The sequence below is a fragment of the Pezoporus occidentalis genome, unplaced genomic scaffold, assembly GCF_034315485.1.
Source record: "Pezoporus occidentalis ecotype Australia unplaced genomic scaffold, CSIRO_AGI_Poc_V1 ctg278, whole genome shotgun sequence".
Classification (NCBI taxonomy): Eukaryota; Metazoa; Chordata; class Aves; order Psittaciformes; family Psittacidae; genus Pezoporus; species Pezoporus occidentalis.
Genome location: NW_026914697.1, coordinates 12,674 through 37,654, shown reverse-complemented (window position 1 = coordinate 37,654; position 24,981 = coordinate 12,674). Strand labels below are relative to the sequence as shown.

At 62.6% G+C, this 24,981-nt stretch overlaps 4 protein-coding genes across 10 annotated transcripts; 1 reads left to right on the top strand and 3 right to left on the bottom strand.

Moving 5' to 3' along the window:
• Nucleotides 1-455: 455 nt before the first annotated feature.
• EBI3 (Epstein-Barr virus induced 3) lies at nt 456-3,617 on the bottom strand. Its single transcript, XM_062625207.1, has 7 exons — nt 3,375-3,617; nt 2,669-2,809; nt 1,954-2,178; nt 1,754-1,871; nt 1,491-1,663; nt 917-1,080; nt 456-831 (listed from the first exon to the last, which is right to left on the bottom strand). The coding sequence occupies exons 2-7, from the start codon at nt 2,766-2,768 to the stop codon at nt 679-681; spliced, it is 933 nt and encodes a 310-aa protein (XP_062481191.1). The 5' UTR covers nt 2,769-2,809; nt 3,375-3,617; the 3' UTR covers nt 456-678.
• Nucleotides 3,618-3,716: 99 nt separating this feature from the next.
• On the bottom strand, nt 3,717-12,762 carry ANKRD24 (ankyrin repeat domain 24). 5 transcript variants are annotated; one of them, XM_062625168.1, is made up of 19 exons: nt 12,429-12,762; nt 10,096-10,226; nt 9,908-9,996; nt 9,543-9,607; nt 9,307-9,364; nt 9,158-9,228; nt 8,850-8,956; nt 8,578-8,765; nt 8,016-8,044; nt 7,789-7,881; nt 7,259-7,363; nt 7,103-7,147; nt 6,898-6,996; nt 6,753-6,825; nt 6,558-6,697; nt 5,292-6,488; nt 4,431-4,568; nt 4,280-4,345; nt 3,717-3,984 (listed from the first exon to the last, which is right to left on the bottom strand). In XM_062625168.1, the coding sequence occupies exons 1-19, from the start codon at nt 12,462-12,464 to the stop codon at nt 3,907-3,909; spliced, it is 2,808 nt and encodes a 935-aa protein (XP_062481152.1). In that variant the 5' UTR covers nt 12,465-12,762; the 3' UTR covers nt 3,717-3,906. The 5 variants fall into 5 exon arrangements, with proteins under 5 accessions (XP_062481152.1, XP_062481153.1, XP_062481149.1 ...); XM_062625169.1 differs by having other exon boundaries at nt 6,558-6,679; nt 12,429-12,761; XM_062625165.1 differs by lacking the exon at nt 12,429-12,762 and adding an exon at nt 11,228-11,434.
• SIRT6 (sirtuin 6) lies at nt 11,450-19,296 on the top strand. 2 transcript variants are annotated; one of them, XM_062625172.1, is made up of 8 exons: nt 11,450-11,510; nt 13,676-13,803; nt 14,510-14,692; nt 16,431-16,490; nt 17,020-17,115; nt 17,546-17,626; nt 17,924-18,047; nt 18,844-19,296. In XM_062625172.1, the coding sequence occupies exons 3-8, from the start codon at nt 14,532-14,534 to the stop codon at nt 19,177-19,179; spliced, it is 858 nt and encodes a 285-aa protein (XP_062481156.1). In that variant the 5' UTR covers nt 11,450-11,510; nt 13,676-13,803; nt 14,510-14,531; the 3' UTR covers nt 19,180-19,296. The 2 variants fall into 2 exon arrangements, with proteins under 2 accessions (XP_062481156.1, XP_062481157.1); XM_062625173.1 differs by lacking the exon at nt 11,450-11,510 and adding an exon at nt 13,125-13,284.
• Nucleotides 19,297-19,625: 329 nt separating this feature from the next.
• Nucleotides 19,626-24,654, bottom strand: CREB3L3 (cAMP responsive element binding protein 3 like 3). Of its 2 annotated transcripts, none has more exons than XM_062625171.1 (10): nt 24,138-24,654; nt 22,824-22,939; nt 22,398-22,653; nt 21,854-21,969; nt 21,481-21,609; nt 21,295-21,401; nt 21,107-21,175; nt 20,906-20,990; nt 20,374-20,470; nt 19,626-20,284 (listed from the first exon to the last, which is right to left on the bottom strand). In XM_062625171.1, the coding sequence occupies exons 2-10, from the start codon at nt 22,935-22,937 to the stop codon at nt 19,944-19,946; spliced, it is 1,314 nt and encodes a 437-aa protein (XP_062481155.1). In that variant the 5' UTR covers nt 22,938-22,939; nt 24,138-24,654; the 3' UTR covers nt 19,626-19,943. The 2 variants fall into 2 exon arrangements, with proteins under 2 accessions (XP_062481155.1, XP_062481154.1); XM_062625170.1 differs by having other exon boundaries at nt 19,627-20,284; nt 21,481-21,612; nt 24,138-24,648.
• Nucleotides 24,655-24,981: the final 327 nt, after the last annotated feature.

The following is a 24,981-nucleotide window of genomic DNA, read 5'->3' as shown; positions in this document are numbered from 1 at the left end:
TGGAGATTGGGAACACGTCCCAGGGCGAGGGGCCGAGCACAGGGCTCCGCTAGGACCGAAGGGAACCGGGGGGAACAAGAGGCGAGACGGGGCGAGGGGGGAGCCCCCGGCAGCGCTGCGGTGGCGCCCTGCGGCCAGCGGGGGCGCTGTGGTGCGCACACCGCGCGGGGGGGGCGGCCGCACTGGCGGAAGGGGGCTGCGGGAGTCACGGCTCCCGTGTGCGAGCAGCGCCGCCTGCCGGCCGGAGGCCACCGCTAGGGAGCACCGGGAGTGCGGCGACACCGGGGACCCGGGTTCGAGACCGCGCTGCACCCCCCAGGGACACTCCCGGGGGTTTTGGGGCCTCTCAGCGGCCAAGGGAGCGTCCCCAGAGGTGGCGAACATCCCAAAGCAGGCTGGGGATCGGAGCTTCAGGTGTGTTTATTGCCTGGGTCTGGCTCCTCCCGTCGGCGTTACAGACGTTATGGCTCCGTTCTGGTGCTTGCAGGGCAGGGCTGAGGCGCTGTTGGTGACAACCGCTCCGTGCTTCCTTTGGACCTGATTGAAGCTGAGAAGACCAAGGAGACAAAAGAAACATCAAAAAAGCAGGACCGCCCCCAAACGGATGGGGAAAAGCGGACAGCAAGGTGTGGGGTCCCAGGTGGGACAAGGGATGGGGATGCTGGCCCTGTGCCCCCATCACGGCTCCATCCAGGGCATCCCTGCAACGGGAGCGCTCCAGGCACTGAGCTCCCCGGAGTCGGTGAAGTCCTTGGCAGCCACTTGGACGTGGAGCAGGGCTCCGGGGCGCAGGCCCGACAGCGTGAGGGATGTCTGCTCGTAGGGACCCACCTGGGGGCAGCACGGAGGGAAGGGCTTTGCTCGGGGGCAGCCCTCGGCCGTGCCTCAGTTTCCCCACGGGAGGGCTGGGCAGTACCATTGCGGTGATGGAGCCGTCCTCCTGCGCATAGCGGATGCGATACCTCAGCGGGAAGTACTCCGGGAAGGGCCAGGACCCCGGTGGGCTCCACTCCAGCAGCAGCTTCGTGGTCTCCCCAGGGATGGGGGAGACCCGCAGGGCCTCGGGGGGGTCCGGCTTTACTGATGAAGCAAGGAGATAATGAAGGGGTGAGGGATCCGGCATGGGGGTGCTGAGTCCATCAGCCCCATTGGCTGAGCTGTGAAATCACAGAACCATAAAGTCATGGAATGGTTTGGGTTGGAAGGGACCTTAAAGCTCCTCCAGCTCCAGCCCCTTCCACTGGAGCAGCTTGCTCCAAGCCCCTGTGTCCAACCTGGCCTTGAGCACTGCCAGGGATGGGGCATCTCCACTCCCGGCTGTGGAAGTGACCTGAGACCCGGCAAATCGTTGCACTGATGCTTCCCCATCCCAAGGAAAGGAGCAAAGCAGAGGGGAGAGGCCCAAAGGAAGCCCCAGGGCTGGGTCAGACCCAGACGCGGTGCTCAGGGGCAGAGGGTTGGGCGCAAGGGTCTGGTCCAGCAGCACTCACTGATGCTCTCCAGCAGGAAGGGCAGGCTGGAGGAGGCAGCGCCCAGGGCGTTCACAGCCGTCACATTCACCACATAGGGGATGAGGGAGAAAACCTGCACGTTCCCAAAGGAGCAGCTCCGTGGGCCCGTGGGGACACACTCACCCACCTCTGTGTCCCCCCCAGTGCCGTGCCTGGGGGGCAGAGGGGGGCGCTGGGTGAGGCCCCGGGTACAACGCAGGCTATGGGGGGGCCTTATCCAGCGCTTGCAGCCCCCTACTCACCTGTACGTGGCCACGAAGTCGGTGTCGAGCAGCGGCTCAGGGGCCAGAGCCCAGGAGCAGTTCACTGCCTGCGGGTAGCTGATGGCCCAGCACTGGAGCGCAGGTGGAGCGGGGGGGTCTGCGGCATGGGACAGCCACGGTCACCCCCTGCCTCCCTCCCCAGTGGGGAGCAGGGCCGCAGTGGGGCCGGGGTCACTCACAGCCCAGCCGCAGGCACACGGTGCCCCAGGTCTCGCCGGTGCCGGGGTGGTGGCAGCTGTAGCGGCCCTCGTGGGCCAGGCTGGCGTTGGGCAGCACCAGCCCCGGTGCAGGATGTGCTCCCAGGACAGTGTCCCCCCGGCGCCATTGAGCCGTGCCCCCCGCTGCGGCCGGGCAGGGCAGCAGCACCTCGGAGCCCAGGGTGCTGTAGTGCACCCAGCAGTGCCCTGGGGACGTGCAGTGGTCCCCAGCAGGGAATGTGCCACAGTGATGGGATGGGGTGATGCTGGGTCGGGAAGGGGCTATGCTCTGTTCCCAGCACCCCAGTGCCCCTCCCTCCCCACTGCCCCCAGCCTCCTTGGTCCCCTCGTGTCCCCAGACCCCCCAGTGTCCCTGTTGCTCCAGCAGCAGTCCCCCCCTGCCTCTGCCCTCAGTCTCCCCATGTCCTCAGTCCCTCCAGCGTCCCTATGGCTCTAGCCTTAGATGCCCTGTAATCGTGTCCCCATGCCCCTCAGTGCCCCTGTACCTCCCTCCCTGATCCCTCCATCTCCATCCCCAGCCCTTCCAGTCTGCCCAGTGCTGTTGTCTTTGGTCCCCACAGATCACCCCATACCTCCATTCCAGACCCCTAGTCCCTCTATTGCTGGTCCCCCAGGTCCCCCATACCTCCATCCCAGCTGCCCAGCCCCTCCATCCCCTGTCCCATGTGCCCCATACCTCTGTCCCCATTGTCCCCATGCCCAGTGCTGCCCCCTGTGCCGTTGTAGGGCATGGTGCAGGCGGGTGCCACAAGAGCCACCACCCAAAGCCACCTCATGTCAAGGAGTCTCAGCAGAGCTGCCCAGTTCCAGCAGGGATCTGTGGGGACAGGCAGGACGGTCAAACCCCAGGGCAGGGGACAGCAGGGACACCACGGCCACAGGGACATTGCCCTAAAGCCAGGGGTTCAGACCCATTGCAGGGCCACCCCACTGTGCTGTGCCTCAGTTTACCCTCTGGCCGTGCCATACTCCCTGGGGACAGGGGATGGTTTCTCCCTGCAGTGGCTGGATCCTGATGCTGGGAAGGCGGAGGGGCAGACATAGGACCGGGGGTGTCCCATGGGTGTCCCATAGGGACCAGCAGCCGCCTCTGCGGTGCCATGCCCAGAACTGAGGTTTCGGGTCGCTCCAGACCTCAACCAGGGAAGGGGTCAATGCACTCAGGTGGCCCCCAGGTCCGTGGGGGGGGACTGTCCCTCGCAGAGACCCCCAGACCCAGCCTGGGGGCTGAGCTCCCCGCTGTGACCAAGGCCAGCACCAAGGGACAGATCCTGCCCTTGTCACTGCCTCACTTTCCCCTTATCAAGGCCAAGGGGCTCCCCGCGGTGCCCCCAGCCAGGCGCTGTGGGGCCCCCCCTATCCCCAGCCCCAGTCACACTCACCGCAGCGGGTCCAGGCACCCGGAGCAGAGGATCTGGCAGCGCTGCAGCGGGAAGCCACGGTCCCGGCCGGCCTCAGCCCACTTCCTCGCACAGGAAACGTGGTCCCCAAGGGGGGGACTCGCTGCCAAGGGTGGCCCCAAAGGAGCCCCTGCACATGGGGCTGCTGCTCCTGGGGCCCAGACCCACAGGAAAGGGGTTTGGGTTCTGGCCAAGAAAGCTTCAACCCTTCCCATTCCCCCACCCTGCTGCCTTCATGGGGACATGATGATAGCACCGGTCCCGCACTGTCCCACATAGCCCCCAGTACCCTCATCCTCCCCTTGAGACAAGCTGTCACGTCGGTGTGAGTATAAATACTTTATTGCTGCTGTGCTGGGCTGTGTGTGGGGCTGTAGGGGGTGCACATGGCCCCAGGGCTGGGGGGGGTGGGGGGTGTGGGTACCACGGTGCTGCCAGGAGAAGCAAAGGGGCACAGAGGGTGCTGCCATGAGCCTGTCCGTGTCACTGACTGTGCCACCATCCCCTCTGCAGCTCATCTGTCCTGCTCCTGCAGCCGCTGCATCCTCAGGATCTGGCACAGGAGTCTCTGCACGTCCTCGTCCATGTGGCCCTGGGGTGGAAGGGACATTGGTGAGGACATCAGGGAGTCTGTGAGGAATCACCCTCACAGGGAAGAACTTCTTCCTTACCCCTAACCTGAACTCCCTGTTTCAGTCTGAACCCATCACCCCTTGTCCTACCCCTCCAGTCCCTGATGCAGAGCCCCTCTCCAGCATCCTTGTAGCCCCCTTCAGACACCAGAAGCTGCTCTGAGGTCTCCACGCAGCTTCTCCTGGGGCTGATCAGCCCCAATGTTCTCAGGCTGTCATGTCCCCAGTTCCCCCCCAGCCACGTCCCCATCTCACCTGCACAGCATAGAGCAGGTGGCTCCTGTACAGCGTCACCACTTTGCTGTGTCGCGTTTCTGTCTCCTGCAGGAGAGCGACGGGCTGTGAGCGTGGGCTTGGCAAAGCCCAGAACCCACCAAGCAACGGCCACAGGACCCCTGGTACCCACCAGCAGCTTCTCCTCCAGCGCCTGGATCCTGGCCTGGAGTGCAGCAGCATTGGGGGGTGACTGTGGTGCTCCCTGCGACTCGGGGAGGATGTTCAGGGCTTCCTTCAGTCTGAAGACCTCCTTTGAGAGCTCCGTGATCTGCAGGACACAGGGGTTACAGGCAGCGCTCAGACCCAGCCCTGGGGTCCACCATGGAGCCACCATGGCTGTGACCACAGCACCACCGGGTGGCCCCGGGCAGAGCCAGCGCTTTCCCAGCCGTTCCCTCTGCTCCATTTGAGTCTTGGCTTTGGGAGGAGAAAAGGGGAACAGCAGGGAAAGGGGCAAGTCCACACGGAGCTGTGTGTGCCCATGTGCGTGCGTACATGTGCAAACATGCATCTATGTGCAGGCACAAGTGTGCAAGCGTGTGCAGTTGTGTGAACACATGGGTGTACACATAAGCACCTACATGCATGTGTGTACATGCACACATCTGTGTACGTGTCTATCCCTGTTTGTGAGTGCATTTCCCCTGCAACCTGGGCACATCCTGAGCCGTGATTTGAATCACGGAATGAATGACACTGGTTTATGTTGGAAGGGACCTTAAAGCTCCTCCAGCTCCAACCCCAACACCTTCCACTGGAGCAGCTTGCTCCAAGCCCCTGTGTCCAACCTGGCCTTGAACACTGCCAGGGATGGGGCAGCCACAGCTTCTCTGGGCACCCTGTGCCAGCGCCTCAGCACCCTCACAGGGAAGAGCTTCTGCCTCAGAGCTCATCTCAGTCTCCCCTGGGGCAGGTTCAAGCCATTCCCCTCGGCCTGGCCCTGCACCCCTTGTCCCAAGCCCCTCTCCAGTTCCCACCCCCCCATCCCTACCTTCCTATCCCTCTCCCTGACGAGCCGGGCCGAGTCTTCAGCGTGACCGTGGAGCTCCCGCAGCTTCCGCGCCTCGTCCTGCGCCTCCGCCAGCTGCTTCTGCGCGGTGCCCAGGCGCTCCTCGGCCGCCTGCCGCTCGCTCTTCATGAACAGCGCCTGCCGCTGCACCCGGAACACCTCCTCGCACGTCTTCTCGTGCCGCCGGCTCAGCTCCGCCAGCCGCTGCTCCAGCGCCGCCGCCTGGGCCCGCAGCCCGGCCTGCGCCGCCTCGTGCTGCCCCTGTGGCACCGCTCCTGCCAGCTCGGCCTCCAGCCTCGCGGCCTCGCGCCCCTTGGCCTCGGCGGCCGCCTCCAGCTGGGCCACGCGCTCCCGCAGCGCCCGCGCCTGCTCCTCCAGCGCGGCGGTGACCCGCGCGTGCTCGTCCCGCGGCACACTGCCCTCCTCCTGCGCGCGCCGCAGCCGCGCCAGCGCCTCCTCGTGCTCCCGACGCCCCACGGGCCGCGCGGCCAACTGCTCCCGCAGCGAGCCCAGCTCCGCGTCCCGCTGGCCCAGCGTCTCCCGCAGCTGCCCCAGCTGCGCCGTCACCTCCTCGTGCTGCCGCACCAGCTCCGCCACGCGCCGCTCCAGAGCCCCCGGCTCGGGGCCGCCCGCCGCCTGCCAGTCCCGCGCCTTGGCCTCCAGCTCCCGCCGCAGAGCCTCCGCCTCGGCCTCGGCGCGGCTGCAGCGCTCCAGCAGAGCCTCCTTCTCCCTCGACGCCTCCTCCAGGGAGGCCGTCACCTCCACGGCCTCCTTGCCGGCCTCCAGACGCGCCTGCAGCTCCTTCACCGCCTGCTCCCGCTCCTGCAGCGCCGCCTGCGCCTGCCGCAGGGCTGCCCGGGCCTCCGCCAGCTCAGCCCCAGCCGAGGAGGAAGAGGAGGAGGAGGAGGGCTGTGGGTCGCCCAGTGCTGCCTTGCACTTGCCACAGGTCCCGGCTGGCTCCTTGCCAGGTCGCTGTGGGGCTGTGCTCCCTTCCAAGACCCGCTCCGGGGCTCCGGGCTGCCCCTCCGCCTGCCCCACGGCTTCATCCCTCGCAGACAAGCCCCCGCGCTGCGCCCGCAGCCGCTCCAGCTCCCGCTGCAGGGCCCTGTATTGGCTGATGGGCACAAAGTCCCTCGGTGTGGACGTGTCGCTCTCGTCCCGCTCGTAGTTCTCCAGCACCTGCAATGGACGTGGTGAGGCCACCGGGGCCCAGAGGACAGACACAGCGAGGGACACACAGGGACTTGCCTGTATTTTCTCCCTCAGCTCCTTGTTCTGCACGGTGAGGGACTGGACCTGCCCCTGCAGCGTGGCCAGCAGCTCCTCGGCCGAGGGGCTCAGTGTCTTCTTGGAGAGCAGCAGCTCTGCCCCTGCAGGGTGCAGGGGCTCTGGTGCTGTTCCCACTGCACGGTGTCACCGCTCCCCCCAAGGGCCACCCCGTACCTGGGAATTCAAGCGGGTCTCCCTCCTCGTCCTGCAGCGTCTCGATGTCGTAGCTTGTGTTCTCCTTCTCATTCTGGGGGTGCAGAGTGGTGGTCAGCCCCCAAGACCCCAACCCCTGCTGCTGTCAGGGTCTACTCACACCTACCTCCAGCGAGGACAAGCGGCTCTGCAGAGCCTCCACCTCCTTGCCCAGCCGCTCCTTCTCACCATCCCGTGCCGCCAGCCGCTGCTCCAGCTCCTGGATCTGTGGGGCCAGGCACAGGGGTAGGGTCCCCTTCGCTCCCCCCAGAGTCCCAAAAGCATCCACAGCACAAGGACCCCGTGGAGAGCCACCCCTTCAATGGCCTCACCTGCTTCTCCATGGAGCGCAGGGAGCTCTCATCCAGCTCTGCCCGCTAGCAGGACACAGAAAACAGGGAGGCATTAATGCTGCCCCATCCCTCCCATCCCCTCCAACCCCTAGGGACACGCTGGTCTCTCCCCACAACCCTGCAGCTCGCTGGTACCTCCCGTCTCTGCTTTTCCTGCTGCTCCAGGCCCCGGATCTTCTGCAGGAACTGGGCCCTCTCCTGCCGCAGCCGCACGATCTCCTCGTAGGCGTCCCGGTCCTCCTGCAGGCACGTGGCTGCCGAGCCCCCATGCCCAGCCCTGACACCCCCTCCCCATCCTCACCGGGATCCTCACCATGTGCACACCATGCTCCAAGGGGTGCAGGGAGCTTTTGGACACCAGAGGGAGAAGGAAAGGCTCTGGCATGGCATAGACACCCCACACCCCCCCCCAGTGCCAGCTCAGGTGAGGGGTGCTTTGGACCCATGGTGTGGACAGAAAGGGGCTGATGGACAAAACAGGGGACCGCAATCTGGGGTGCTGCACGCCAGGAGCAGGGATGAAGCCTCTGTTGCTGCTCAGGCCAGCCCATGAGCATCACCTCCACGGCAGGGCTGGGTGAAGCTGAGGAACTTTGCCCAAACTGGCCACGGTTTGGCTACCCTGCACTGGGGGTGGCTGTGGAGCTAAGGGGGACCCCCCTCACCTGGCTGGGGGTGCCCAGGGGGGGCAGAGGGGCTTTCCTCTTCCTTGGGGTGCTGCTCTTCTCCCTCACGGATGACTGGCTGGGCGAAGATGTCTGCGGAGACACCAGGAGAGAGGGGACATCACACATAAAGTGACTCCCTCCTTCCTGACCCACTGCCACCTCGGAGAGCCCCAGGGATCCTGGGGACCCCCACCCTAGAGGGGGGCAGCCAGGCAGGCCCTTACCTGGGATGTTTGCTCAGCTGACTCCTCCTCTGTGGGGCAGAGTGGGAGGAAAGGGAAATTGGGGCAATTTAGGGGATAGTAGGGGCAGGCAGAGCTCGTGTGGGTGCAGGGGCACCCCTGTGTGTGCTCATACAAGGAGGGGCACTTAGGGGACACACACGTGTGCACAGGGGGACATATGTGCATACAAGGGGCACAGACAAATATGGGATACATGGATGTGTAATTGCAGGGACGCACACACATGTGCAGACACATGCACCCAGACATGCACATGCAGACACACACAGAAACACACGTGCACTTACACCCCCATGCTTGCAAACACATGTGAACATGCATGTGCAAGCATGTGCAGACACCAAGACAGTCAACAGAGGCTCAGCACCACCTCCCTGCCCTGGGCTGGAGACAGCATGGGCAAAGGCACCCTCAGAGTGTGGGAAAAGGGGACCCGTGCCCCCCAGCCTTGCTCAGCCCCAGCAGCACGGGTCAGACAGCCTGACCCCAAAGGGTGGGAGCACCCCATGGGTGCAGCCCTGTGGACAAGGAGCAGCCTTACCACTGGCCCAGGACCGGCGCTGAGCAGCCTCCTGCAGGAAGTGCTGGATGAGGGCATTGCCTGTGGCCAGGCTGTAGTGAGCAGCATCGTGACCTGTGGAGTCCACCACAGCCACCCGGGCACCAGCGTTGACCAGCACCTCCACGGTCTCCACGCTGCCATTCTCACAGGCCAGCATCAAGGCTGTCCTGAGCACAGTGGTGAGAGCAGAGGTTAGGGACCCATTCCCTCCATCTCCCCATCTGCCCCCAGTCCCACCAGTGCAGACTCACCTCCCCTGCAGGTCCCGGCTGTTGACAGCAGCGCCGCGGTGCAGCAGGTACCGGCACAGCTCCGAGTGGCTCATCTTGGCTGCCAGGATCAGCGGGGTGGAGCCATCCTGCGTTCAGGAAGGATACAGAGACAAGGTTCAGATCCCCCCATAGGGGCAAACTGTTATCTTCTGTCTTCCATGTGCCACTTCAGGGCGTGTTTTCATGCCAAGTACTGCTGCTGTTCCCCCTGCAGTTCAGAGGCAGCCCCAGCCTGGCCCCCTGCTGCTCTGCACAGCACTGCAGGGTGAGGAGCAGAGAGATCTCACCTTGTCCTTGATGTTCAAGGGAGCCTTGAAATCACAGAGGATCTCGGAGCAGGAGATGCAGCCACTGAACGCTGTGGAGAGGACAGAGGCTGAGCACTCTGCCTGCACAGGGACAGGAGCAGGACAGGGCTGGTACTGTCCCCACTCACCTGCGTGGTGCAGCGCTGTTCGGCCACTGCCATCAGCCACGTCCACAGGGCAGGAGGCCTGAGGGAGAGAGCCTGGGTTACAGGAGAACAGGGGACGGATATGGTGGAGGACCGGGCAGAGCTGGGAACCACCATGCCAACCAGTGGCACTGGTGAGGGAAGGGAGCCCAAGGACATAAGGACACCACGCTGGCACAGCACCCTCTCTCTCAGCACCATGCTCCCAGCCCCAGTACCTGCAGGAGCTTGCTGACACACTGCGGGTGGCCATGCTTGGATGCCAGATGCAGGGCAGTGTGACCTGGGGAGAGGGACAGACAGACAGCTCAGGGAACAGACAATGGTAAAGAGGACTGACTGGGTGACAGATAGATGGGCACACAGGAGGATCTGCTGGACTGGGGCTGAATAGGAAGGGAACATCCTGTGGGCATCATCGGTCAGCGCTTCAGTCCCCCATAGAAAGATGGGACAATTTACAGGTGAGGCCATCACCTCCATCCCCTCTGCTCTGCCAGCAGAGCAGGACCAAGCAGGGAGCACTGGTGGCCCTGGGTGCAATGTGACATTAGCCAGGGTCATGTGGTGGCCATGCCCTCACCTGAGCTATCCTTGGTCATGGCATCCACACCGTGGGCCAGCATGGCCTCGAGGCAGTCCACGTTCCCCCGCATGGCAGCCAGGTGGAACCTGCAGCAAGAACAGGGGCTGTAGGACTCGAGTCCCTTGTACCAGCTGTGTCCCCAGCCCCATGTCCCTGGTGTCCTAGGGATGGGGGTCAGCACTTACGCGGATTTGCCCTCTGAGTCCAGCTTGGTGGGGACCAGGCCCTTGCGGACGAGGAGGGATGTCACCTTTCCGGCATCGTTGTAGTCCACAGCTTGCAGGAGCTTCTCATCGTTCTTGGTCCAGTCCTGGCTCTGCAGTGAAGCCCAGAGAAGGCTGTGATGGGTTGTGCCATCCCCAGGATGCTGAGCTGGGCTCAGGTGTCTGTCCATCCCCATCCTTGCTATCTTCCACCCATCCCTATCCCCTGGGGTGCTGTGGCTCCTGACCCCCAGGTTTAGCTGGGATGAGGGTCCCCTTCAGCCTCTGCTCCAGTTCATAGCTCCTAGACCAGGAGATTTACAGCCCCGGTTTAGCTGTGGCTGGGGCAGACTATGACCAGCAAGGACTTGGGAAGGAGCCAACACTGGCTGCAGGTTTGCCCCTGCCATCCCAGTGAGCCCAGTGCTAAACACAGCCAGCACTGTGAGGCACCTGAGCCCCATCCCTGCCTGGGTCTCCCCACTGAGCCCATTCCCAGCCCTGCTTTGCTCCCTGCTAAGAAGAGGACCAAGCCAGGGCAAGCGCAGTTGATAGCGAGAGCAGATCCCCTGGGATGGCTCCAGCCTCCCTGGGATACCAGGGGCACAACACTGTGTGCCCACCCCTGCAGGGCTGGGGCTGGATGGGGACTTGCTGACAGCGATCCCACAGATCCCAGTGCCACGGGAGCGACCCAGGAAGCCCGGGATTCATCCCGCAGCACATGACGACAAAGTGGAGCTCGCTGCGGCCGCAGCAGCAGGAAATGGATGTCACCCTTGGGAGCTGCTTCCATCCTGCCCCTCACCAGCCTGATGCCAGCACCAAGCAGGGGACCTGCCCCGCTGCGCGCACCCGGAGGCCCTGCAAGCCCCTTCAGCCCCGCGGGGCCAGGGGACTCTGGAATAAACCAGTGTCCCAGGGTTACTGGGCAAACTGGGAGGGCAGCGCCTGCCCCCATACCCTGTCATGCAAGGACAAAGCAGGTTGGAGAGGACACAGCCGAGCTCCGGGACCGGGATGGAGGTGGAGGGGGCCCGATGGGGTGGGGGTGACACGGCTTACCCGGGAGGACGTGACCGGAGGGGACAGGAGATGGAGGACGGGGACGTACCGCGAAGGAGGCGGCGGCACAGAGGCAGATCTGCTTCATGGTGCTGAGGAGCAGGCGGCGGGCGGCCATGCACCCCTTGCCCCCCGCCTGGGCGAGGGCAGGCTGCGGCTCCAGGCCGGGGCCCCCAGCACCCAGCTCGGACCAGCATCGCTGCCCGGCAGGGGCCGGGTCCTGCCGCAGTGGGAGCCGGGATCCGCCTCCCTCCATCCCCCTGTCCCTCCTTCTTTCCCTCCCTCCTTGGCATCCAGAGCTCCAGCCAGCACCGCATCCCTACAGGGAGCAGGTACCAAGGTCCCAGCCACGGACCAGCACCCATACTGGTCCCAGTTAAAGTGGGAAGGGTTCGGGGAGGTGGGGGGGGGACACCTTTCCCACCCCACGCTCAAGCTGAGGCAGCAGGGCACCCCAAAACAAGGGCATGAGCATCCTCCTGACACCCAGATCCTGCTCCCCGAGGAGGGGGACATGGGACCCCTGGCCCGGGGGGGCACGGACCAACCTCCCACCACAGCCCCGGGGCCAGGGAGGGCAGGACCCTGCCTGTGTCTCAGGGGTTCATCAAACTCCCCCCTCAAGGAGAGAACCCCAGGATGCAAAGGGTCCTTGGGCACTTGTCCTGGCAGAACCCCAGGGGCAGCAGGAGCCTCTCAACCATTCCCACTTGCAGAAGGGGAAGTGTCCAGGGGAAAACTGAGGCACAGAGCACCCCGAGCAGGACAGGCCCAACCTGCCCCTATGTGTCCGCAGTGGCTGTGTGCACCCAGCGCGCTGGGGCCAGCACTGTCACCCTCTGCCCGGTGTGGAGGAAGGTGAGAGCCTCGAGCCAGCTCCTGAATAATAGAGGAGCAGGGACACGCTGGGTCCAGGGGGTGAGGCACTGGAAACCTGGCAGCGCCCCCAAGCAGGGGACAGGCAGGGGACCCAGGACCCGCTTCCCCCTCCCTGCTGCTGCCTTCGTCCCTTTGCCCCTGGGTGCACCCTTGGGTACACGGGGAGCTCGACCCCACCACTCAAAGCGGCAGCGCCGACCTCCATGGGGCCGCTGTCCCCACGGCGAGCACCCACCCCACATCCCAGAGCAGTTCAGCACATCCATCCCTGTGACACGGGGGCATCTGGAGGAAGGTCCCCGTGTCCTCACATCCCTGCGGGCACCGGGGGCAGGTCCCTGTGTCCCCGTGTCCCTGCGGGTGCCACTCACGTCCGCCTTCTTGAACTTGGCCTTCAGGCTCTTCATGGCAGCTCCAGCCCCGGGGACGGGCTCAGGGCTCCCTCCTGCGCCGATCCCAGCCCAGGACCCCCCAGCCCCGTCCCCGCTGCTGTCACCCGGCAGCCGCAGCGCCCAGCGAGGGGGGGGGGAGCCGGGCCCTGGGGTTGGGTTACAGCCCGGGTGCGGTTACAGCCGGGCAGCGGGGCGGGGGGGGAACACGGGGAGGGGGCCAGGCCCCGTGCGAGCTCCATGAGCCCCCGAACACCCACAGGCGGGGGGCGAGCGGGCATGGCCCGGCTGGGACAGGCCGGGAGGGTCGCTGGTGGTGGTGGTGGGGGGGGGGGATGAGGGCAGCAGGGTCGGGCTCCACCGCGCTCTCAGGGGTCTGCGGGTGCAGGAAGGGGGGGCACGGCTGAGGCCATGGAGTGGCCACCCCCTGCCCTGGCACCCCCTGCCCTCACCTGCCACCACTTGCCCTCATCTTGCCTTGCTTTTCCCTTGCCTTACAGAGCCCCCACCCCTGCCCTGGCACCCCCATCCCGCTCCCCCACACTAGGGCTGGGATAAGGGTCGGGGGGGGCACAGCCAAGACCGGTCACAGTGAGAGGGACCCCCCCCACACACACCAAATAACCCCGCGCCCTTCCTCTTGCCCGACACAAAGATGGCGGCGGCGGCCTCTCGGCCCCGGCCGCTCCTCCGCATGCGCCGGGCCCCGCTGCGCGCTTCCGCCCGCGCTCGGTGCTGGCAACAATGGTGGGAGCGGCGGCGGCGCCGGGCCATGGCGGTGAACTACGCGGCCGGGCTCTCGCCCTACTCGGACAAGGGCAAGTGCGGGCTCCCCGAGGTGAGCGCGGAGCGGCGGCACCCCCGGGGGACGCGGGGCCTTGCAGCGCCCGCTGGCGTTCCCATGGCAACCGCGGCCCCGGCCTCCTGTGGGGAGCCCAGAGCGAGGGACCCCTTTGTGTGGCCCCGGCCCCGCGGACCCCTCCTCGTTGTCCTCCAGCACCAGGGGCCTTGTCCAAAGCCCCCCTCTCCGGGTCCCGTGCGGCCCTTGAGGCACCGGAGCTGCTCTAAGGGCTCCCCTTAAGGGGCCTTCTCCAGGCTGAAGATGCTGTTTCTGCTTAAACGCTTTTGTCAGGAAGGTGCATGAGAAGGGGTTGTGCCTTGCTGTGTCTCTGTGGGAAGGATCTGTCCCTGTTCTTTCCATTCCCGTGGTGTTTGTCTCCTCTGCTCAGATCTTTGACCCGCCGGAGGAGCTGGAGAGGAAGGTTCGGGAGCTGGCAGACTTGATCAGGAGCTCCTCCAATGTGGTGTTCCACACCGGCGCTGGAATCAGCACTGCCTCGGGCATCCCCGACTTCAGGTAAGGGCAGCAGGCGAGGGGTTGCGAGGCTCCTGTGAAGCTCTGGGTGCTGCCCCAGCCGGAACAGCTCTGGTTTTTAGCACTCCTTTGGTGTTAGGCTGTGCCCGTAGAATCATGGAGTGGTTTGTGCTGGAAGGGACCTTAAAGCTCCTCCAGCTCCAACCCCTGCCACGGGCAGGGACCCCTTCCACTGGAGCAGCTTGCTTCAAGCCCCTGTGTCCAACCTGGCCTTGAACACTGCCAGGGATGGGGCAGCCACAGCTTCTCTGGGCACCCTGTGCCAGCGCCTCAGCACCCTCAGGGTAAAGAACTTCTTCCTTACATCCAACCTGAACTTCCCCTGTTTCAGTCTGAACCCATCACCTCTTGTCCTATCACTCCAGTCGCTGATGCAGAGCCCCTCTCCAGCATCCTTGTAGCCCCCTTCAGACACTGGAAGCTGCTCTGAGGTCTCCGCAGTTTCTCTTCTCCAGGCTGAACATCCCCAATGTTCTCAGCCTGGCTCCATACTTGAGGTGCTCCAGCCCCCTATCACCCCTATGGCCACCCTCCATGTGCTCTGCTTCCCTCAACAACCAAATCACTGGTGACCACATTCATTCAGTACTGCCTCCCTCCTCCATTGACAGGGCACGTGGTTCATTTCCAACTGTCCTCTTGGATCCCAAGCTCTCCATTCTCACTCTTTCTGTCCCCACTACTGCAGGGGTCCCAATGGTGTCTGGACTATGGAAGAGAAGGGGCTCTCCCCCAAATTTGATACCACCTTCGAGAGTGCCAGACCCTCCAAGACTCACATGGCTCTGCTGGGGCTGCAGAGGGTCGGCATCCTGAAATTCCTGGTCAGCCAGAACGTGGATGGCCTTCACGTGCGCTCCGGATTCCCAAGGTACTGCCTCTCCCGCCCTGTCTCCGGGTTCCTCATCCCTTTCCCTGCACTGCCACGTGGCTGTTCTTGCTACCTGATAAGCAACAGCCTCGTGTGCAAGTGTTTGGTGCTGGGGCTTGAAAGCCGTGTCTGATGTGGGGAGCACATGGAAGGGGGACATAAACTGGCTTGAACTGAAGAGAGGTTATGGCAGTAATGCAGAGGGTGGTGAAATGAAACCAGCCTCGGTTGATGCTCTCTAGATGGACACCCAGAAGCCATTTGCTGGTCACGGTGTCAGGCTGTCTCATGTTGTCACCCGCCAGCTGCCTGCCTGGAGCTGTCGGTGCAACTGTGAGCATGGCCTGGGGAAGGACACGTTGGCTTCAAGCAGGGCACATGCTCCTGGGAGGTATGCTCAGAGCACATGGGCCTTTCCACTGCCTCTGTACCCATCCAGAGGGCTGAAGGGACTGCAGGGAGGATGAAACTGCTGCTGCTGGTTGCAGAGCCATGTGGTGCCCTGTTTGACGAGCGCTGTCTCACACAGCACTGGATCTTGAGCTACTTTTACACTTTGCTTGCATTGAATTTCTTGCCTCTCAATACGTTTGCAAAACTGCAAAGGCAGCAAGGAGGAGAGAGTCACACAGTTGGGACCGGTCTGACGTACCTGCGGTGAGGTCAGGGACCCTGCGTGGCCCTGTTCCCTCTGCAGGGAGCTGCAGCGTGTGGAGCAAGGGTACAGCATCTGCTCCCCGTGTGGTGGGGACTGAGCTATGTTTAGTCGTGGCTGTTTCAGAGGTGTCCTCAAAGGAACCCACCTCTCCATTAGCGCTCCTGGCAACAAGGCTCTTCAGCCTGTTATAAAAGCCATTTCCAGCACTTAAGGCCAGCAAGCGATTGTCTTGTGAGGCAAAGTGCTTGGAGCTGCCTGGAAAGGGAAGAACAGCTGAAGTCAAGTCATAAAATAAAATGGAGTTGGGATGAGAACAAGGAGCGTGAATGGAACCTTGGAGAGGATGCCTGTCATGATCATCTTCAGCCATCGGTGGCTGAGCTGCCTCCCAGGGGGAAATTCCAGTTATTAAAAGCCCTCAGTCCTGGTCCCTGCTCCTTGCACCACATTTGGCTTTTGAAACTAAACAACCATGGGGAAAAGAATAGGAAGTAAGAACTAGAACCCAGCCGTGCTCCCTGCAGCCCATTGCTGCTGGTGCCTGCTGGTTTAGCACAGCTCGTCCACACAAGTAGAGCATGTGCTTAAGTAAGTGCTGCTGAACTGAGGCCAAAACGGGAAATCAAGTCAGTCCTGTCTCCATCCACCCTGAAGGACGTTCCCAGTCACCATGGGGCTCGCAGGAACACAGGGGGAGCGTGGCCTTATTTTCCTCTGGCTTCTACATTGAGCTCAAGGGGAGTTTTAGTCAAAACAAGCAGCAAAAGAGCCATGCAAGGACAGGCAGGAACAGCAGGAGCTGGGAAGAGCAAAGCTCCAGGTTCCCACTGGGCGCAGAGGTTTGAGGCTGGATCAGAGCAGGGGCTGGAATTGGTGCTGCAGATGGAAGCATTTACAATGAAAAGGCTGGGCCGTGCTGTCCTTCCTCTCAGTCCCATCGTGGTGGCCATGGCACAGAACTGCTCCCAGGCCATGGTGGAGGGAGGCCTGGAGGTGCAGGGTCTTGGTGAGGAGGGGCTTGGGCAGCTTGCTCCGTTGTCCCGGGGCTCTCTCAGCTGACCTCTGGTGTTCCTCCTGCAGGGACAAGCTGGCCGAGCTCCATGGGAACATGTTTGTGGAAGAGTGTGTGAAGTGTGGCAAGTATGTGAGCCCTGAGCTGGGCGGTGGGAGCTTTGTTGGTGTCCCCAGGGAATGATGGAGGCGCTGGACCCATGATGGGGTTGTCGCCTGGCAGGTCTGAAGCTCAGTTTGGGTGGGGGGCATAGGCAGATCTGTCCATCTGAATCCTAAACCCTGTCAAACAATGGGAAATGAGCATTCTGGGAATCCTCCAGTGCCTGGGATGCCTTTGGCAAGTCCTGCTCCTCGTGGCAAGGCGGGCTGCCTGCAGCAGGGGCTGTGCCTGCCAGCAGGAGAGAGCAGAGCAGAGCAGAGGAGGTTGCTGCAGGCTGGTTTGTGGCAGACTGGTGCTGTTGGTCAGAGCTGCCGTCAGCAGCACCAGGATAGAGCCACGGGCAGAGATCAGTGAAGGGCTGAGGTGCTGCAGCCACTGCCTGTGGCTCTGAGCTGTCCTCACAGCGCAGGGGATGAGGTGTGAGCTGTGCCATGGCAGGGTGGGTGTTCCACAGCGGGTGCCACCTATTCCTGACCAGCCCCGTGTCTCTTGCAGGCAGTACGTGCGGGATGCCGTGGTGGGCAGCATGGGGCTGAAGCCCACGGGCAGGCTCTGCAGCGTCACCAAAGCCCGGGGGCTGCGGGCCTGCAGGTGTGTCTGTGGGGACACGGGATGGGGACAATGCCCTGCTGTGGGATGGCAGCTTGCGAGCCCCCTTCCCCTCCAGCAGCATGCACTGCCCTGGAGCTGCTTGCTTCCATAGGGAAATGGTTCCAGCTCTGCAGCTGGAGGTTACCCTGAGGTGATCTGGCATCCAGACAAGTTCCATGTGCCCCTCGTGCTTCCTCACCCAGGCTCGCTGGGCCCAGCACAGCTGCTTTTCCCATCCAGGGGCGGGTGCAGAGCTGGGGACTCAGGGCCGTGGGGCAGAGCTCTGCTGGCTCCAGTCTGATACTGGGGAGCGAAAGGCTCATCCCAGCTCTCAACATGAGCTGGGCCGCTGTCCCGTCTCCCAGGGCACTTCTGCTGCTGTTCCTGCTTGGCAGGGCACACCACTAAAGCCACTGTGTGTGTTTTCTAGAGGGAAGTTAAGAGACACCATTCTGGACTGGGAAGATTCCCTGCCTGACCGTGACCTCACGCTGGCGGATGAAGCCTGCAGGTACCGTGCTGGGGCTCCCCACACTGCAGGAGGCTGCCTGGGCTCTGCCTGCAGCACTCTGCCCATGGGCTGACCCAGTCTGGCTTTGCCCATCTGCACCTCACAGCCCTGAGGCTGCTCCCCACAGCACAGCAACACCCAGTCCTGCCCCAGAGAGTGGCCAAGAGAAACCACTGCAGACTCCTTGCACCATGGCTGGGAAGCTTGTAGAGTCCACACTGGAGCAGGGTAGGAGAAGCAGCCTGCAAAGAGGCACGGCTCTCTCTCTGCCCTGGACGTTTTGTCTCCTCCCTGCAGGAAAGCTGATCTCTCCATCACACTGGGGACCTCTCTGCAGATCAAACCCAGCGGCAACCTCCCACTGATCACAAAGAAGAGAGGAGGGAAGCTGGTCATTGTCAACCTGCAGGCAACCAAACATGTGAGTGAGAGCGTCCTGGCTGCTGGCCGGCTCCTTTCCCCTCGTGTCACTTGTTCCAGCCCCGTCACAGGGTGGCTGGGCAGAAGAGTGGCCTCACTTAGCAGGCAAACAGGCTGAGCGTCCCTGGTTGGAGGGTTTAAACCTGCAATAAACCCATGGAAATGTGTAGAAATCCTGACATATCCTCTGGTGAATTCCAGCCTGGTGAAATAACCTCACACACGTGCCCATACCACAGGGCAGTTGGGTTCCTGTTCAGCCCTGGTTTGGTGCTCTAACTGTCCAAAGTGTTTGAATTCCCAGAGCTGGGAGTTTCTGGGGTGTTGTTGGAGCTCCCTTGTCCCTGTCCCCTGTCCTGGGCTCACAGCCAGGCTCTGTGTCCATATCCCCGTCTCGGCTGCATTCTGAAGTGCACCCTGGTAGAGTGGTTAGGGAGTGGTGCCAGACGGGTCAGTTCATGTTCCACCAGGGATGATTCCTTGGGGACAGGAGTCCCGGAGCCTGCGTGCAGCTGAGCTGTCACCCAGGCCCTGTCCCTGTGCGCTCCCAGGGAGCTCCATCCCTGGCAGCATTCAAGGCCAGGTTGGACAGAGCCTTGGGCGACATGGTCTAGTGTGAGGCATCCCTGCCCATGGCAGGGGATTGGAACTGGATGATCTTAAGGTCCTTTCCAACCCAACCGATTCTGTGATGCTTCTGTTCTTGCCCATGGTATGGAGTCTGGACTTGACGGTCTTTAAAGGTCTCTTCCAACCAAAACCATTCTGCGGTTCTAACGTCCCCTTGCTTGCCCCAGGACAAACAGGCCGACCTCCGCATCCACGCTTACGTCGATGATGTGATGACGAAGCTGATGAAGCACTTGGGGCTGGAGGTGCCGGAGTGGACGGGGCCGGTGGTGGTGGAACATGCGGAGCTCTCCAAGGCCGAGCAGCTCTGCAGGTTTGAGGCCGGGGCTCAAGGGCTGTGCAAGGAGGAGCCGCTCTCCCAGCACAACGGCACGGGCGGGCTGAGCCCTGACCTTGGGACCACACTGATGGAACACCGTGACAGCCTGAAGCAGGAGTGTCCCAGCCCAGACATGGGGCCAACAAGGGTGAAGAAGATGAAGGTAGAGCCTCTCGTCACCTGACCCAGACTGTTCCCTGCCTGTCCAGATGCTCTGTGCCACTTTTCCTACCGACTTTTTTTAATACCCTGAAACACTGTCCCTTTTTTTATGTAAGTATTAAAAACACTCGGATCGTGACTCGGGGCAGCTGCGCCCGCGGGGCCAGGCAGGTCACCCGAGACATACCAAGCCCCTTGTTCCTCTTCTGCAAGGAGGTGGTTGTGGGGCACCCCTCAGACCTCAGGGGGTTGAGGGACAGGGTGCTGAGGCAGCTGATGCCACCCTGAATGAAGCCAGGGCTGGGCAGTGGGTGCCTGGTCCCGCTGCCTCTGGCCGTGCCCACAGTTCTGGTGCAGCATCCAGCCATGGGCCGTGGCTCTGCTGTGCCCTATTGCCTGTGGCAGCCAGGCTCGAGGTGTCCCCACCCCAGGGGTCCTGGAAACCTTGTGGTTCCCCCCGTGTTGAATTAAAGCAGGTGCATTTTTTTCCAAAATATCTTGTATTTAGAGATGAAAATAAAGCTTAAAAAAACCCAAACCAAAACCAACCAGTTGCAACATTGTCCAGCCCAGGGTCCCTGCAGCTCCTGCTGCACAGGAGGCTGGAGCCAACCCTCCCCTCCCAGTAAGGCCACTGGGAACCATCTCGTTTCGCAGTTCACAAGATACAAGCAAAGTCAAGCATGTCCAGCATCCACCCATGCCCAGGGCCAGATCCTAAAGGGGTCACCCCGAGGTGCCACCCTGCACCACCCCAGTGTGTCCCCCATGGTCCCTGGATGCTGCCTAAAGCTCCTCGGCCGGCTCCAGCGCCGTGGGCCTGCTGTGCTCAGCCTGACTCCAAGCCAGCGGTGCCAGGCCATGGTGCACTGCAGTGCCATCCTCTGACACAGGGACACGTTGGTCCCCATCCCCATGGCTCAGCCCCTCGGAGGGAAGTGGCTGCGTGTCGTTATGGGGAGGCACTTTGTCCAGGCGTGGGGTGAACGCGTGCCCACCAAAGACTTCGTGCAGGGTCTTGCCCAGGCGCTCTGACCACAGCAGCTCCGGAGGCTTCTCATCACCAGCCTGGGGCTGTGTATAAGCCACGCGGGAGGCGGCTGCGTTGTGCAGGGACCTGGAGAACACTGAGTGTGCAGGAGGGTGAGGGGATGCTCCAGTGCCCTGGGACCCCGGCACAGCCTCAGCACAGCCCCGATGCAGCCCCAGCACTCACCTCGCATGGGTCTGAAGTCACCGTCTGCCTCGGCCCTGCGGGGGGCAAAGGGGCTCATGGAGGGGAAGATGATGAGAGTGAAGGAGAGCAGCAGGACCTGGGGGTAGAGGGGGATGTCACCATGTACAGCCCTGGAAGGAGGCACTTTCTGCAGCATGGCTGCCAGGGATGGGGCTGGAAGCAGAACCAGGTCTGCATCCCTCTGTTCCTCCTGGTGCGTGTGACCCTGCCAGCACATCCATCCATCCATCCATCCCTCCCTCCATCCGTTCTGTCCATCCATCCACCCTTTCCTCCATCCGTCCCTCATTCTGTCCCTCCCTCCATCTCTTCCTCCATCTGTCCATCCCTCCCTCTCTCCATCCATCCATCCTCATATGCCTCCATCTCTTCGTCTATCCACCTGCCCTTGGAACACCCATCCGTCTGCCCTAGTCCATGTCCACCCCTCTCCACCAGTCCATCCCCTTGGCTCTGGGTGTCCCACCCTCCAAGTGAGGAGGCAATGGGGGGTTTTAGGGGCTCCACACACCACAACACAGGTTCCCGTCTGCGCTGCCTTATTGCTTGACTGCACCACGAGGGCCTGGAGCTTCTTCAGCTGCTCCAGGAGGGACCTGGGGACAGATGGAGCCCATAAGCACCTCCCAGCCCCTCCTGCCACCAGTAGGTCTGGTGGGGGGGTGGGGGGTCTCCAGCCCTGTCCCATCCCTCCTGCTCTAGGAACACCTACGAGTTCTGCTTCTCAAGGTGCAGGACTTTCCTCTGCAGCTCCTGGTTCTGGGCTGTGCACGCTGACATCCTGGGGGACAGGGAGAGGAGGACAGGGTCGGGGGGGCTGGCAGGGGGCAGTGGGTCTGTCACCCAGCAGCCAGGTGACCCCCCAGCCGTTGGGGCACCCAGAGCAGTTCGGGTCCATACCGGCTCTCCAGCCCATCGATATATTCCTTCTTCTTCTTGCGGCTCTCCTGAGCCGACTGCTTGTTCCTGATCTTCCGACGGATCTTCTTCAGCACCCGCTCCTCATACTGGGGGACATAGGGGGGTCAGGAATGCCGGGGCTGGGACCCTCCACCCAGCACCTTTCCCAGGCACGGTGGCACCCACCTTGGTGAGGGGCAGCTGTGTGGGCAGGGACACCCCCTCCTTTGCCAGCAGCTTCTTCTCGTCCTCCGTCAGCACCAGCTCCTGGAACTGGCCCTGGTTCTGCCTCAGCAGGGAGCTGTGCACCGGCAGCTGCTGCGGGGCCACAGATGGGTGACACCCTGGCTAGGGGTCCCATGCCTCACCCCAGGGACCACGGGGGGGACCACGGTGCAGGATCATGGTCCAGGAAGGCACAGGGATGGAACCATGGTGTGAGAAAGGGGACAAGTGCGGGGAAGGGGAGGGATGAGGACAGGAACAGGGAGGGGATTGTGGTCCAAAGAGGAACAAGGCTGGGGACAAGAGGGATGAGGACACAGTAGAGGGGACTCACAGCATCATTGCTGCTTGAGAGCAGCAGGTCCTTGACAGTGAGGGTGCAGGATGCAGGTGGGGAGACCACAGGCAGGTCCTGATTCTCCTCCAGGAAGAAGCCAGGGTGCCACATGTCTGGTGAGGGGAGAGCAGAAGCTGTCAGCTGACCTGTGTCCCCCTCCGTCTCCAGCACAGGACCCATATTCCAGTCATGGCCCCACAGCTATCACAACTTGCTGCCACCTACCAGTTCAGTGGCCCTGGCCTCTGTCCCCCCCAAGACTGTCCCTCTGGTCCTTCCGCAGCCCCCCCAACCAACCAGCTCAGCCCAGCTCAGCACCCCAAGCCCCCCAGTTCTCCCCAGTCTGCCCATTTAATGCCAGTTCCCAAACTCTCTCCACTCCCTCCAGTTCTCCCTAGCCTACCCAGTTCCCTCCAGTCCCCCCAGCTCCCCTAATTTCCTGAGTATCCCCATGAAACCCCAGCTCCCTCACCCTCCTCAGGTCCCCAGTCTCCCCAGTCACCCCCAGCCCCTTTTGCTTGATCTCTTCCCTGTGGCTCACCCAGGTCGATGGAGACTTCAGGCTGCAGGACCCCAGCCCCACCTGGGATGGGCACAGCCCCACAGGGATTGGTGTAGGGGTACAGGACCTCATTGGGACCCCTGTCACAGCACCCAGGGGGGCTGTCGAGCTGGTCAGAGGGGGTGTCCTCGGAGACCCCACTGTCACTGGTGGCTGGGGACCAGCTGGGAGAGCCAGATGCCGAGTCCCCAGAGCCCAGAATGGAGCTGAGGAAGTCCTCACTGTCCTGGGCACGCTGTGGGGACACAGCCACCCATCACCATGGGATGCTCATCACCATGGGGTGCCCACAGGAGCTGCCTGTGCTGTGGGGTGGTCCCAGCTCCCAGACAAGGTGTGGGGATGGGGCTTTCCTGCCAGACCCAGGGGTGAGGTGGGGATGGGCCCCCCAGGCCGGGGTCTCACCCTGTCCTCATGCCAGGTGCCTGGTGGTTTCCCAAGTTCCACACTGCGGAGGATCCCGTCCTGGCGGTCGAAGAGGAGGTCCAGCAGGTCGAGGCTGCCCACGCCGGAGGCCATGGCTGCAGGGTGGCAGGGTTAGGTCCCTAACCCAGGCCCCGTGATTGTCCCCCTGCCTTCCTTCTGCCCCCCAAGTTGCACAACCCCAGGGACACCCTGAATCGTGCTGCTGATGTGAAGGAGCAGGGAGCATGTTTGGGCATGGGCACACGTGTGCAGGACCATGGGGAGGTCTATCTACACGTGTGACTATGTGTGACCATGTGGATGTGTGCACGGCTAGATGTGCACATGGCTGTGCTGGCACACGTGTGTGCAGAGCTATGTGTCTATGCAGCCACATGGCTGTGCAATGACATGAGCATGTGAACACACGTATGTGTGGGCACCTGTATATGAGCACATGTGGGCACATCTGGCAAAGCCTTACATGCACGCATGCGGGGGGGGAGAGCACAAGAGTGCAGGGACTCAGGGGCACAGCAGTGTCCCCCCATCACCTCCTTCCAGCAGCTGAAACTCCCAAATCCTGAGGGTTTTCCCCAAGAGACCCACAGATCCAGGGGCTCCTCACAGGCACCCACCTGCCCCAGCCCCACTGAGCCCCCCAAGTGCAGGAGCAGGATGAGCACCCATCCAGCCCAGTCTCATGTATGCTCTAAGATCAGGTTAATCATTCTCAGGGGCAAGTGGAGGGGGAGGAGACTGCTGCCACCACCCGCCTCGAGGAGGGGACTCAGCCCTGCTTTGCCATTGCTGCCCCAGGACTCAGAGAAACCCAAGGAGCCAACTCACTAGTTGCCCAACCCACAGATCAGCCAACTGCCAACCCAACTAACCAAGCAGCTGCCCAACTGCGCAACTGGTTCACCTGCCAAACCAATTAACCACTCCAGACACAGGCCAAATGGTCAACTGTTGTCCAACCGACCAAATAACTGACCCACTGACTGACCAGTCAACTGTCTGATCGGTCAACCAACCCACCACCCAACTACCTGACCCACCACTCAACGCGACTGCCCACCCCACTACACCCGATCGCCCAACTGCCCTCCCCAACCTACTAAGCCCTGACTCAAGCGTTCCTCAAGACCGGTTTCGGGATGGTTGTCATTACCATGATGTTTGCTTGGCCAAGCCAGGCAAGGAGCTTTACTGCACCCTGTCTTTCATCCTCAGTCCTTCCAATGAGCTGTGATGGCCCCATGGGACCATCAGGTAGGCAGACACCACTGAATGCTGTCAGCCAAGACATACCTATGTGCGAGGTTCCGCTCCCACCGCCTCGTCCTGTCTCCTCAACACCCTCGGTGTGCAGGGGAGCCAGCAGACACCAAGCAGAGACACCTCCACCTTCACCTCTTCCTCCTCCTCTGTGGTGCCGTGACCCAAGTGGCAAAGTTTAAACTCCAACAGCACAGAAATAACATCCCGGATTGCAAAACCCCCCCGTCACTGATTGGGGACACGGTGAGCAATGGCAGGGGACAGCCCTGCCGCACTCCTGTCACTCATTAGCCAAATGTTTTTGTCCTCCTGCACAACGCAGGGCAGCAGGGGTGGGCGAAGTCCGAGCGCTGGGATTGCCCATGAACTTTCACCCATTTTGGGGCTAATTTCCCTTTTTTCAGGCCAGTTAATCACATTTATAGGTGCTCGGAACAACATCCGGTGAGGACATTAACTTAGATTCTACTGCGCGTGGCTTCCTCCACCACAAAGCTTGGTCCCTGTGGCCAGGGCTGACGGGGGGCTCTGCTGCCTGTACCCTCTGTGCCTCAGTTTCCCCTATCCGGGGCCGAATACGCTGTGGCTCCTTGACCACTGCATTCATCCCGTGGTCCGCCATAGCACCCTCACACTGGATCCCATGGGATCCACACGCAGGGAGCGGCCGGGTGAGTAACGCGGCCTGTGCCCGGGGACAAGGCCATGCCCGGTGCCCTCTGCCCGAGGCGGCAGCGGGGAAGACCCCTGTCCTCGCTGGCGGCCGCTCCCTGCTTTATGGCCCGGCAGCGGAGATCGGAACGCCCGGAACCGAGCAAAGGGCGCCCGGCCGGGCGGCGCCATGGTCCCGCGGGCCCTCCAGCATGGATGGGGC

Bases quoted from the DNA above. Each gene is read 5' to 3' on its own strand.
- ANKRD24 (XM_062625165.1), bottom strand. From the start codon at position 11,434: ATGGAGGGAGGCGGATCCCGGCTCCCACTGCGGCAGGACCCGGCCCCT. The intron at 9,229-9,306 runs GTGAGTGGGGAC...TCCTCTCCACAG, and splicing joins AACAGCGCTGCACCACGCAG to CGTTCAGTGGCTGCATCTCC. The intron at 3,985-4,279 runs GTGAGATGGGGA...CTTCCACCCCAG, and splicing joins ACCTGCTCTATGCTGTGCAG to GGCCACATGGACGAGGACGT.
- EBI3 (XM_062625207.1), bottom strand. From the start codon at position 2,768: ATGAGGTGGCTTTGGGTGGTGGCTCTTGTGGCACCCGCCTGCACCATG. The intron at 1,664-1,753 runs GTGAGTAGGGGG...TCTGCCCCCCAG, and splicing joins GACTTCGTGGCCACGTACAG to GCACGGCACTGGGGGGGACA. The intron at 1,081-1,490 runs GTGAGTGCTGCT...TTGCTTCATCAG, and splicing joins CTTCCTGCTGGAGAGCATCA to TAAAGCCGGACCCCCCCGAG.
- CREB3L3 (XM_062625170.1), bottom strand. From the start codon at position 22,937: ATGGCCTCCGGCGTGGGCAGCCTCGACCTGCTGGACCTCCTCTTCGAC. The intron at 21,176-21,294 runs GTATGGACCCGA...CCTGTCCCCCAG, and splicing joins ATCGATGGGCTGGAGAGCCG to GATGTCAGCGTGCACAGCCC. The intron at 20,285-20,373 runs GTGAGTGCTGGG...CTGCACACTCAG, and splicing joins TGACTTCAGACCCATGCGAG to TGTTCTCCAGGTCCCTGCAC.
- SIRT6 (XM_062625173.1), top strand. From the start codon at position 13,141: ATGCGCCGGGCCCCGCTGCGCGCTTCCGCCCGCGCTCGGTGCTGGCAA. The intron at 16,491-17,019 runs GTATGTGAGCCC...TGTCTCTTGCAG, and splicing joins GAGTGTGTGAAGTGTGGCAA to GCAGTACGTGCGGGATGCCG. The intron at 17,627-17,923 runs GTACCGTGCTGG...TCCTCCCTGCAG, and splicing joins CTGGCGGATGAAGCCTGCAG to GAAAGCTGATCTCTCCATCA.